Source organism: Clytia hemisphaerica, unplaced genomic scaffold (assembly GCF_902728285.1).
Source record: "Clytia hemisphaerica strain Z4C2 unplaced genomic scaffold, Clytia hemisphaerica genome assembly, whole genome shotgun sequence".
NCBI classification, from domain to species: Eukaryota; Metazoa; Cnidaria; class Hydrozoa; order Leptothecata; family Clytiidae; genus Clytia; species Clytia hemisphaerica.
In genome coordinates, this window is record NW_027103948.1 from 119447 (window position 1) to 132335 (window position 12889).

General features: G+C 36.5%; 1 protein-coding gene across 1 annotated transcript; it reads left to right on the top strand.

The window, feature by feature from the left end:
• Positions 1-4148: 4148 nt before the first annotated feature.
• LOC136810020 (uncharacterized) lies at positions 4149-9962 on the top strand. Its single transcript, XM_067066587.1, has 7 exons — positions 4149-4469; positions 5142-5270; positions 5899-6045; positions 6687-6866; positions 7165-7297; positions 8497-8689; positions 9275-9962. The coding sequence occupies exons 1-7, from the start codon at positions 4205-4207 to the stop codon at positions 9506-9508; spliced, it is 1281 nt and encodes a 426-aa protein (XP_066922688.1). The 5' UTR covers positions 4149-4204; the 3' UTR covers positions 9509-9962.
• Positions 9963-12889: the final 2927 nt, after the last annotated feature.

Genomic DNA, 12889 nt, shown 5'->3' on the forward strand with positions numbered 1-12889 from the left:
TAAAGTAAGCGCGTGTGTTAAAGCCAATTGAGAACAAAATGTTCTCTTGTATGATATACGAACCATAAAGCATGGAATAAGTATTTCTTTTATCAGAACCATATAATTATAAGTAATACATCCTCCTGGTTGAATCATTAGAATCTGTTTTGTCCTCGATCCCATCATCTGTTGAAATGGATTATCAATATCATAATTTTATTTGTCAGTAAAAAAAATTACACTACTGTCAGTTTCACGCTGAACGATAGTCAAGTGAAAAAATTATCTTCAGCTCCAGTGACATCCAGCTCATCGATCATCAGAAGTAGCACAAACATCATAAACTCTACATAAACTTTGAATAAGTTCCTTTGACTGACTATCACATCGGTTTTACAACCCAGAACGTGATAAAGAAGGAATGGTGGAATATACTTTCAGACTGAAACTCAGACTCAGACCAACACTACACGTTTTTTTTTTTTAAGAAACTAGTTTTACCAAGCAGCTATGGTCTAATTGACTAATCTACGGTACTTTCCTATCTTCTATATAGATTTTCTGACTTTCTCAAGTGTTTCTAACTGTTTTGTATGTATATTTCTGGAACCTTGATTGGAAGGTTCTTAAAAAAACAAATCAAAAAATGCTATTTTCTCATTCTCCGCCTCAGCATGTTTCTTAGATGTTTCTTAGTTTTTAGGCATTTTGAGCCTCATGTTTCTTAAAAGTGTGTTTTTTAATAAAAAAACGTGTAGTAAGTAAGTATAGCTATTTACCCAGGAGTAGGAGAGGGCGTCACTCTCTCTCCCTGGGCTTTCTCCCAACACTACTGACTTTTATACGAGATAGATGAGACAAAAGCAAAGCCACCCTTGATATTTCTAGCTTTGATCATAAAAAATGGTTGCATAATTTTCTTTAAACAGTTTCTTACAGTAAGTTGTATTGAATTAAAGCTAATTATGAATTTAAACTAATGCTAATCCATTGATTTATAATAGAACCTTTGACTCATTATAGGAAGGAAATCGTGATATCTAACGTCCATTGCAACATGACTCGCTCCAAAATATAAGTCAGTTAAAAGAGTATTTGTAAAATTCAGTGGAAGGCGGGAAGATAGATCCTATACACGTTTTATTTTTTATTAGAACCCAGTTTATAACCCGGGGGGGGTACTTAGGAAAATGGAGGGTACGGTATGTGCCGCCCTTAGGGGTACCTTTTTTGGACTTCCGAAGTCCCGCTAAGGGTCGGAAAAATCAGAAAATCAAATTTCAGTCCCACTAAGGGTCGGAAAAATAGGAAAATTTCAACTTTTTAACCCCTGAAAGATCGAAATTTGGTAAAAATTGGTCAAATTTGTCCTGCTAAGGGTCGTAAAATTCCCAAAGTTTTCCTTTGTTTTGTCCTTTTTAGTCCCGGTAAGGGTCCAAAGTTCGAAAGTCGGGCGGCACCCCCCCGTCAGCTCGCAACCCTAGTACCCTCCCCCCCTGGGTTTATATGAACATTAAGGCTGAAATTCGTCAAAAAATTAAGAACATCGTAAGAACATGCCCAGCCTCAGTTTGGAAAAAAATGACCTGAAACTACAATTTTTCCTCTTTTCAAGCAGTTTAGACCGAACTTAGGGATGGATTTTGAGTGTTCTTTATTTTGCTTGATATTGTCGATTTAAAGTAGTCTGAAAAATTAAGAACGCATTTAAGAACATTTTAGGCTGAAAACTGCTAAAAAAATAAGCACATCCAGGCTTTAGGTGTTCTAATAAAAAACAACGTGTATTCGCTTTTGAAATTGAAATATATAGGTAAATATATAAGCAAACAGATTTGAGAATGTCAAGAAACTACCCCATGATTTCCAAGAGGCATACTATGGGAGATTACATAATTATCTTGAGTTATTCAACAATTGGTGTAATAATATTCCTCCCTAAAAATTACAAATCCTTCGAGAATACAGAATCCAATTTTTTTGCCGCCAATTAGGGTATCTTGCGTCAGGTCATTTGGCCTGCATCATCAGTTGACGCTCTCTAATTCGACGTTCTACTATTCGATAGGCTACCTTATTCAATGAAATTTAAAGTCCCCGTCAACAAAAAACTCTCATAAATGACGCTCCCTTATTCGATGAAAATCCAATTCCCCTGGAAGATCGAATTAGAGAGCGTCAATTGTTTTTCTTGAATACTGAATACTGGACTTAATTCTTTAAGTGGTTTTAAATGCAATAATCAATAACAAATACTAGCGAGTCTACAAGGATCAATTACAACTCATTCCCGGTTATCTACAATCAGTGCCATAATATATTGGCAATTTTGCCTATTTTACAATTGAAAATTGAAGTTCGAGCGAGAATGTCAACTTCGGGTCTTCAATTTAATTTCATCGAATATTTCGATCTGGAAGGGATTTATTGTGGTTTCTAGGCTATATTTCAATTCCTACTGGACCATTTTTGAACTTTTAGTCTTAAGTCTAGCGTTAAAACTCAGAGTTAAAACTCTACCTTTTCAACCTAATTTGGAGCACTTACAAATCGTTTGGGGTTATAAAATTTCATGGAGAATTTCCATTTTGTGCCAAGTATTTTGGAACTGATTGTAGAAGCGTGTCAATGTGACGAGGAGATATCACACGAAAGTCTTCAACGTGTGGTATCTAACATTATGGCATTATGGACAGGCAAAAGGCTTAGGCACCAATATCCGAATATCCGAAAAAATCTTTAAATCCAATAATATAGTTATAAGGTCCGTTATGAGACATACCAGTAGAGAAGAGTTCTTATAGAAAAAGTGCTTTTAGTATTAAGCTAATTAGGTTGGCTACTAACTATACAAGAGTATAGGTTAATTATGAGTTATGGAAAAGAGCTTCATAATTAATCATAATGCTCATCAAATAGATGTATAAAATCACAACTAAATAGGGTGTATAAAGTGTATAAAGATAAAAAAGAATTTTCAAATGCTGTACAAATTAGGTTGTTATGATGGTGTTCTCTCTTTGAGGTATTACTCAAATCATATTACGCAAAGAAGGAAACTTTGGTACATCGTGATGATCAAAGATCGTCTGAGAGATGGAACGAGTGAATTATACTTTCAGTCATGAATGTTTTGCCTCAGGTTAGTTAAGGAATGTCCAAAATTTATTAGGCGTGACGCCCACTGGTTCCAAATCGTTTTTGGAACGTTGGAATGTTCTTCGATAGTGACGTTATTGAAATCATTATTTGACGTGTTTTTTCGACAGATTCTTTAGCTTAAATATCAATGTTTTGCCGATATCTCGAGTTAGATTATTTTGAATTTTTGGCCCTGCACTTTTTGGAATCTTCTCGTCAATACGCTTCTTTTCAGTTATACATGACTTTCCAAAAACGATGGGAACCGATTTGTTGTAAAAAATGAATTAGTCTAGAAATCCAAAATAGTTTCATTCGGTAACTAGGGTTAACCTGGTAGCTGAGTTTTGGCTGAATAACTGGCTTAATTAAAGCAAACTCAAACCCAAGCGCCATGAGTGAAAGGCAAACTTCAAAAGAATTTAATGCGTCGATAATGCTAGCTTTTCCTCTTTAGGGCTTGGTTGATGCTTGGCTTAGGAGGTGGCCTTTCAGTGACCTAGTGAAATATAGCGAAGAGGAGATAAAATGAAGGAGCTAAATACCGGAATCAGATCTAGAACTCCTTGCTAGTTAATTTGAAATTATTTTGTTTATAGCTAAAAAAATTCCATGGAGGGGGGAGGGGAGGAAACGTCCAAAATTTGTGTTTTTTAATTAGGAAAGATCATAGGTTAGTGTAGTTTCAGAGTGGAGTTTAAATTGCAGGGTTATTTTGGTCAATAAGAATGAATTATTGACAAAAAGTTTCACAGTGGAAGAGACTTATCCCTTTGGGTCTATATGACACAGAATTGTATGTAAACTTTATATATTGGCATCATTTAAGAGACGTTTCAGTGTTTGCTGGTAGATGTTTCAAAAACATATTATCAATGTAATCAGGAAAGATTTTTCGGGCAAAAAAATATTAGTTTCCGACTCTAAAGTAAAATAGAAATCATTCTGATAAGAGCATTTTACACGTTTGATATCCTTGTCATACCAAGACACCCCTGTCTCAACAGAAATCTCTAACTTGATACAGAGACATCAAACTAAATCGTTCCCGTCATTTCTCAATGTGAAAAAAAACTAAAGAATGCAAAATCAACATGCAGAGCCTTGGAATGCAGGTTTCGATCAAGCCAGTCAGAACAGTCATACACTTCGACAACAAGGATTGCCACCGCAAACTGATGCATCAAGGTTACCAAGTCAGAACCGAGAGGAGTTTGAGAGATTCCAACGATCAAAAGATCGAACGTTTTTATGTATGTTAATACTGGTGATTGTCTTCTTATTGGGTTCCATTGTATGTGGTGGTGTGGCGGTTGCCATGGTTCCCTGGTGGAAACACTCTAGAGGTGAGTAAACGGTGTTTTTGCCTAGCTGCCACACCATATTGTTTCAACGTTCATCTTAACGTTGTTTGGACGTTAGATGGACATTAAACCACAGGTGTGCAAGCTGGGTGACTTTTCAGATCACAGTAGAGCGACATAAAACGGTTCTAATGGTGAGAAAGCTTAACTAAGAATAAGATTTTTTTGCCTACATTTAGTGCATTGCAGAAGCTTTTCAGTTTGTGACTACTACAGTCGAGTTGTAAAAACAAGGTTTGGTTAGATTCAGATGGATTCAATTATGAAATACCATAAACTGAGAATTAAGTGATAAACGTTACAAAATTCTCCATACAAGGGACTGTTATAAACTCACTTTCACTTTCAATATCATGTTGTAATGTAAAAATATGACACCCCCTTCTCACAGACCCGGTGGGGATTGATATTCCCATACCTTTTGTGGCTGGGGATTTCAATTCTTTTGTTTTCAAGTCAGAAAATTCAGTGGGGATGGGAAAAATAGCATAGTGTTTCGCAGTGAAATTGGTTTGTTGGATTATTTTCAGAAGGGACAAATATTGGAGGGTAATTCTCCACCGGGATGATTTTTTGGCCAATTTTTCCAGTGGGAAGGGGTCCCAGTTGATCTGTGAGAAGGGGTGTAATATGCCATTTTGTTTAACTTTCTAGAAGCACCAGAAGTTTCAGAATGGATACACATCGGGTTTTGGGAAGCGTGCTTCAAACCGGAGCCTGACGAAGATTGGGAATGTAATAAATATACAAATTCAGATACTTTGCAATCACCAGATTCGTTAGGTAAGAAGAGGTCAAGTCAGGTCACTCATCTCGCAAATGTAATTATACTGGTTTAAGTGCAAAAGCTCGATTGAGTCTAATGGGGTTCTACAGATTTCAGAATTATTTGATAAGGCAGATGAAAGCAAATTGATACTTTCTTTGAACAAGGTTATCCTCTCACGCTCATCCTCTTTATACCAAATAAAACTTTTTACTGTACTTCATTTCTAAATATGAAGCATAGAGGCCTGCAAATTAGACTACATAATGCTTGACTCCTATCATCAAACTGTAACCAAACAATCAATTAATTTTGATGTGATGCTATATTCGCCAATACATATCGCTGGAATAGATTAAGACCATGTTCACACGTTACTGTTCCGTTTCACACTGGTATGATTTTCGTTACGGATCGAGTGTGTTGGTTATTGGTTTCGGAACGTTTCGAAGCAAGAAAATGGAGCAGTTCCGTTCGCCGATGAAAAAAGTGGAGCGAAACCGTTTCGATCTGTTTTGCGTCTTCTTTTTTAACGTTTCGAATTTTGGCGTTCACACTTGTTTCGGAACCGTTTCGTTTTGGAACGGAACGGAACCATAACGTCTGAACATGGTCTAATTCCTCATTTACAAATCTAATCCTTAGGCATGGACATTTTGATATCACTATCGCTAGCTGGTATTGGCGTGGCATTTCTCGCATTGATTTTAACTATTGTGGCATCAATATTCAAGAAATCAAGATATATACGAGAATTGCTTTTCTCGATTTGTGTACTTTGTTTAATTGGAGGTAAGTGGTAAATGCATACACGTTTTCTTATAAAAATAAGGGGCGTACGGGGTTTGCGATTTCCGAAATACCGAATGATTTTGCTAAAATTTCCGAGAATCCGCAAAAAAAACTTGCAATTCCGATACCGATTTTTTTAGGGTATTTTTCCTCGTTTTGACTAATTTTTCATCAAATTTGTTTTTTCATGTATGAATAGACGATATCGGCTTAACAAAATTCTCCCCGAATGATTACCCATGATGCATTGCACAAAAAAATTCAGTAAGTCAATATAGTCCGTGAATTTTTTTGCGCAATGCATCATGGGTAATCATTCGGGGAGAATTCGTTAAGCCGATATCGTCTATTCCGAAAAAGGGGGATAAAAGCTTTATAATACCGAAATTCCGAAGCAAAAATTCATGGATTTCTGATACCGAAACAATTTCAGCATTCCGAAATACCAAAGGAATTTTTCCCGATTTTCAAATCTCCGAAGAAAAAAGGGTCAATTTCCGCAATTCCGAAATACCGTACGCCCCCACACATATAAGAGCATTAGGCTTCGATAAGCAAAATATTGTATTTTACAGATGTAGATCTATGTACAAAATTTCATAGATGATTATTATCACACAGAAAATCTTATTTCATTTCAGCTGGTTTACTTGGCTCGGTCATCGGTTTGGTTCTAGACAAAGACAAAGCCGAAAACTTGATCCCTCGTGGAATCCAAATCAAAAGCACCGTCACAGGAATAGCAACTCTTAAACACGCCCTTATGTTCTTCATCATGTGTGGGGCGGGAGGGGCGGTTTTTATGGCGCTCGTATTTACAGGTGAATAATTTTTTTTTTTAGCAGAAACAGGGGGTATGAAGCCATAATATGTAGGTGAAATGTATAACAAACAGGTTCTTTTGGTTGTTGTTTATTCTCTCTATCAAGTCTTAAATTTGTAATGTTTTTGGAGCATTTTTGGGATTATGTTTAAAGCTTGGTTCCCACTGGGCAATACGAAGCGATTGAAAGCGATAACCTTTCAAAAGGAAGGGTTAAAGGCTAATGCTCAATATAAAAAGCCATTTGAGAAAGTATTAGTAAAATCTCCATGATGGTTTTTACTTCATGATTATAGCTGTGATTTTATTCATCCATGATGATGTCGATTTGAACGATATGAAATATGACAATGATGAAGATTTAAATCTGGAGATGGATGAAGACGGCTTCCCTGTCAAAGAGAAAAGACAAGAAAATGACCAGCCAGGGTAAGCGCCTTCATTACTCAGTTTCAACCTTCAAAATGTAAAGTAAGTAAATTTGCGACCGCAGTCGAGGTCGACCCGAAAGCTCCCTTTTCGTATAGCTGTCTACCCGAAGGTAGGGGAGGGCGCCACTTCCCTGGATTTCAGCACTTAGCCTTGATCCGTCTCTTTAGTTGCTGATCATCAAGCAGAGAGGCATCAAGTACCATTTTGGGAATCTTTGGTATGACCCAGCTGGGGATCGAACCCACAACCTTGCGCACCGTAGCTGGATGCTCTACCTTCATGCTACGGTCGCTACGGTCGCCCATCAAAATGTATTGTAAACTGTACAATTTTGGCTTAAACACTCCCCCTTCTCACACGCCCACTGGCAACCCTGCCCACCGGAAAAATATCGTCCTCGGTGGAAGATTTTACTCTAATTTTTGTTCTCACTGAAAATAATCAAATAAACCAATCCTCACTGAAAAATATTATGCTGATTTTCCCATCCCCACTGAATTTTCTTGCTCAAAAACAATGGAATTCAAATCCCCAGTCATGAGCAAAATGAGAATATCAATCCCCATTGAGTTTTGGTCCACTGTTTTTGCTGAAAAAATGTCACCAGGTCTGTGAGAAGGTGGTGTATAAACTACAAAATTGCTTCCGAAAATATTGTTCAGTATCTTTTACAAATCGTCCCAGACGAAACACAAGTTATTTTGTTGTGGAAAATTGCTAAATCGATCTAATCGGCCAGGGTGTTATACACTGTGCTAAAAAGTCTAAATATTATGCTTTGCTTATACTTAAATATCCTGACTTAAAGTCAACAGTTGGACAAAGTCTTTGAATTTAGAAGTACTGGAATACGCTGGGATGGGTCATTCTTTTTATATCCATACAGGGAATAGACGAATATATCCACGGAGTAACCATAGAAAAGTTTCCAGGGGGGTCTAAAAGAGTACTTTTATCGTTCTTCAAGGGGGGTAAAAAGTTATTTTAAAATTTCCAGGGGGTAAAACACTGACTAATTCGTCCAACCTCACTTTAAGTTATGAAAATAAATTTCTCAAGGGATTTGATTGATAAGGTTTGTTCACCCCCTGTATAGAAGTTTAATGGAACAGCCCAATTACTGACTGTTTCTTAACAGCAATCCCGGGCTACTAAATAGATTAAGAACAAATAACACAGAGAGTAATTTGTTTTAGCCCATCATCGAGATATCTTGACGTGCCAGACATCGGCATGAGAGGGGATGGAAGGCACCATGACGGAGGGGGCGGAAGACACCACAGCGGAGGAGGCGGAAGGCACCACAATGGCGAAAGGCGTCAAAAAAGAACAAGCCAAGGTTCATATGACGCGCAGTATTCCAATCCATCGTTTCACCCACAATATAATGTAAGTATAAAAAAATCGTGTCCTGAAATAAACTTTTAAGAACAACATTTTATGATGAACAAACGACGTTACTAATTACCGTATTACTTCGAATAAACGCCCCTTCTTTAAACGCCCCCTCGAATAAACGCCCCTCCTAAAAGGAAAATTATTTAACAAACGCCCCCTCAAATAAACACCTCCTTTCGAAAGAACGCCCCCTCTAGGGGAGGGGCGTTTATTAGAAACTTGTGACTTAAATACCTTGATACAAGTTTTGATTAGGATTGAAAAGGAAGATTTTAGTTTTTTTTTGTAACCACAGATCAGTTTTAATGCAATTTTAGTCGCTGACCCAAAGAAATTTGCACTGAAATCCTGGTATAGAACTAAAACAAAGACTAGATTTGCTTTAAAAGTATTCAACGTTAGATTCAAATAATTTAGAAGTAATACGGTAACTCAATATGTGAAAAACTGGACCAAAATGCAAACTTATTCTACCCCTCTTTAATCAGTCCAAAATGTGAATTATTGATCGCACTCTTTCAAGCTTAAATACAGTAGTGCTTCAGGAATACCTTATCGATAATTTCTTCATCTTAGATGGGATATGACCACCATTATCAACATCCACGCCATCCACACCGCCCTCCCTCTCACGCCTCACATGGACGCCCATCTTCTTATTACTCTGATAGTTCACGTAATGGACATCGCCCAACGAAACCACCCAGGGCAAATCGATCACGTGATCCTAGAATGGGCGGTGGGCGGCCAGGAAGTGGCGATTTCAGAAGTTATGAAGACTATGAAATGTATTTCAATACGCCCTATTAATCAAACAATGGAACCCTTCAATAGACTTTTGACAAAGGAAAAATATTAGGAAAAGCGAGATTTTTGAAATCAAATTTAAGTCCTCCCTTGCGTTGGTGTATGGATGTTTGGATAAGCAACCGTCTGCTCTCAGAAGCAGCCAATTTCTGTTTAGCAAAATGTCTGAACAAATTCAGATCATGATGTAGATCCTTATAGTTAAAGAAAAACAGATATCCGAGAATTCTAACAGGCTTCTCTAGATTTTTTTTATTTCCACTCTCATTCGTGAAAGTGGTATAAAGATCGACTTTAAAAATAAAATGGTCACAAAATAAAATGTGTCTGTCTAAAGAAACGGGGTATCTTAAAATGTTCCATTTGACCGCAAAATAGTTTTCAGGGGGGAATATTATAAGTATTTAAATTTTGTAGTTGACTGTAAATAGATGCAACAATAAATTGTCTTGTATGATAAAACGTTTCACTCCTTTTTGAACTCTTTATGAGTATGAGAGTTTCGATTTCTCTGAAATAATGTGGAGACGGGCTATAAGAATTTTACCGCGCATGTTTCAATCACATTATTCTTCAAAGGATCGAAGATGGAGAGCACGTATCCTCATGTTAAGAAGGTTTCATTACATGCATTTATTTTTTTACGATTCTTTTGGGACTCGTGATTATCAGTGATACGAGTCTCTTTATTTTCTCTGACTCTCTGAGTGTATTCCAGGCTTTATTTACGTTACTGATAGTAGACGCCAGAGAATACCCTGGTGTTGGCTGATCAGAGGGGGGACTTCTCAAAATAATACGTCATAAAAAATCTGACGTTAGCGAGGTTAAGCACTGGTTTATTTTGACCGTAAAGTGCGATACCGTAGGCCTGTACATAAGATTTCACTTGCATGGTTTACTTTGGCAAGTTATGTACAGGCCTACGGTATCGCACTTTACGGTAAAAATAAACCCGTGCTTAACCTCGCTGTTACAAAGTTGCACTGCAACAAATCCGGGAACAAATGAAATCAGACGTTTTATTTTTGAATTACGTAATCTTACGCATCGAAAAGCTGATAATAGTGAACGATGTTGATTTTTACGCAGATTTTTCTACTTTTGCTAAATTTTGCAAATATGATGTTGAGCCTTATTAAACTTTCCTAAAATTTTCATTCGTATAGCCTAGGTATACCAAGATCTTTTAAAGCTCACATTAAAAAAAGAACCAGTGCTTTGTGAATTTAATTATATAGGTAAATTTTAAATATTTTTTTTCCTTAAATTAACTAAACGGTAATTGGATACTTTGATGTTTAATTTGAGTCATTTCATCGATGGTGGAGGTGGTTTTGAGTTGGTTCTTCCAGCAAAATTATCGTCACCAACATTTATCTATAAAAGAATGAAAGGAGAATGATTTACAGTCCACATAGTACGTACGCACTCGCCCTGTACGCAAGCGTACGCAAATGGCTATACCCCCTCTGGTAAGTACGTACTTTTTCATTCACCCCCCCCCCATTCGGTTGAAGAAAATTTCGAATTCAAATCGTTTGGTTCGGACCTTTATTTCATACATGAAACTCAATGTTTATCAAGAATCTTTCTCTTTTCCTTGATGCGTATAACAAGCGTAAAAGTCGACAAAAAAACAAGCAAAAAAGGGCTATGAAAAAATTTTTCCCCCTGTACGCAAGCATACGCTTTTGAGAAGACTCCCCCTCCCCCCTTTAGTGCGTACGTACTATGTGGACAGCCCCGTAGGGGAACAATCTTTAGGGAGTGGTCAGAAAGTATCTACTAGGGGGGAGTGAAAAATGAGAAAATTTTGCTTCTTGACTCCTGGTATGCCTATAACATGGCTCTTTTTCAGAATGATTCTGTCCAGAATTGAGGCTTTCAATGTCTGAATCATATGGAATTTAAAAGTAAAGATTTTATTTGCATATGCAAAAAAAATTAAATTTTCAACCACTTTATTTGAAAGTACTGTATTTTCAGCTCGTTTTATAAAGGCTAGACTATGCCGACATATGAAATTGTAAGATCCCTTAACAAACATTCTCTCTTAGTCCACTGAACCAATTTTTCCACAATATTAAGAGCTATAGGAATCAAAATTGTGAGGCTATCACGGTGATATTTCATAAATATACAGAATTAAAACAATAATATGAAAAATCTTCAAAAATGTTAAACCACGAAATTTGACCTCCTGAGTTATCTCTTGAGTTGGCAAAAATATTTCGCACCCCCATCCCCTTTTCCATTGAAAAAAAATTTGGAATTCCCCCCCCTAAAACCTCAAAAAAAAATTCGAACCCCCCCTTAGTAGATACTTTCTGACCCCTTAGGACCTGTGACAACCATGTCTGATGTTGATTTTGTTTGTTTATTCGAAAGAAGAATGTATTTAGAGAGAACAATCAATTTAGGCCAAGCAAATGTTTTATAGGTTAAAGACAAAGTCACAAGCAAAAATTCTTGCCTTAACCCAATGGTTATACTCAGACGAACCATTGTGCATGGACGGATAAACGCTTAATCATCTAAGTTATGTGCTTATTTTTTTAGCAATTTTCAGCCTGAAATGTTCTTAGATGCGTTCTTAAATTTTCAGACTACTCTAAATCGACAATATGCAAAATGAAGAGCACTTAAAATTGGTAAAATTTGGACAATATTTGACTCTCGATTTAGAAAATCCATTCCTAAGTTTGTTTAAAACTGCTTGAAAAGAGGAAAATTTGTAGTTTCTTGTCATTTTTTTCCAAACTGAGGCTGGGCATGTTCTTACGATGTTCTTAATTTTTCGACGAATTACAGCCTCAATGTTCTTATAAACTGGGTTCTAATAAAAGAAAAAACGTGTATCCATCTAACGTGCTATGTGATCAATGTAACATATGCACATTTACATCAATCCAACCAATGGTTTTTAAATACTCACAGAAAATGATTAAATGGGATTTTACTTGCTCTGAAACAGGTGCAAAGAATAATTTATAGTGTGTCACGGAAAAAGCGGACACAATTATTTTATATACAAGTAAAATCCTCAAAACTCATCATCTCAACTGGGCTTAGAATGATTAAAATAACATTACAATTATCTGTTCAATCAATATATTCGATTGTAGGTTTTTGAGATCGAAATATTAAGTCATCAATTTTTGCAATAATTATGAGGATTTTACTTTATATAATAATTTATCCTGGAAGTTTGGAGTGGTTAGAGAGTAAATGAATAAATGAAATAGACTTACCTCGCCCTATAGTCAAACATTGTCCACATTTTTCATTGAACACCAAACTGTACGGCCAGCATGCTTTGCAAAACGCTTCTCCATTGGAACAATGTAAAAAATAATTGGGATAAATCTTTAATGCGTACAT

Excerpts from the sequence above, each read along its gene's own strand:
- LOC136810020 (XM_067066587.1), top strand. The coding sequence starts at position 4,205 with ATGCAAAATCAACATGCAGAGCCTTGGAATGCAGGTTTCGATCAAGCC. Across the intron at positions 6,046-6,686 it reads TGTACTTTGTTTAATTGGAG|CTGGTTTACTTGGCTCGGTC; the intron begins GTAAGTGGTAAA and ends ATTTCATTTCAG. Across the intron at positions 7,298-8,496 it reads CAAGAAAATGACCAGCCAGG|CCCATCATCGAGATATCTTG; the intron begins GTAAGCGCCTTC and ends AATTTGTTTTAG.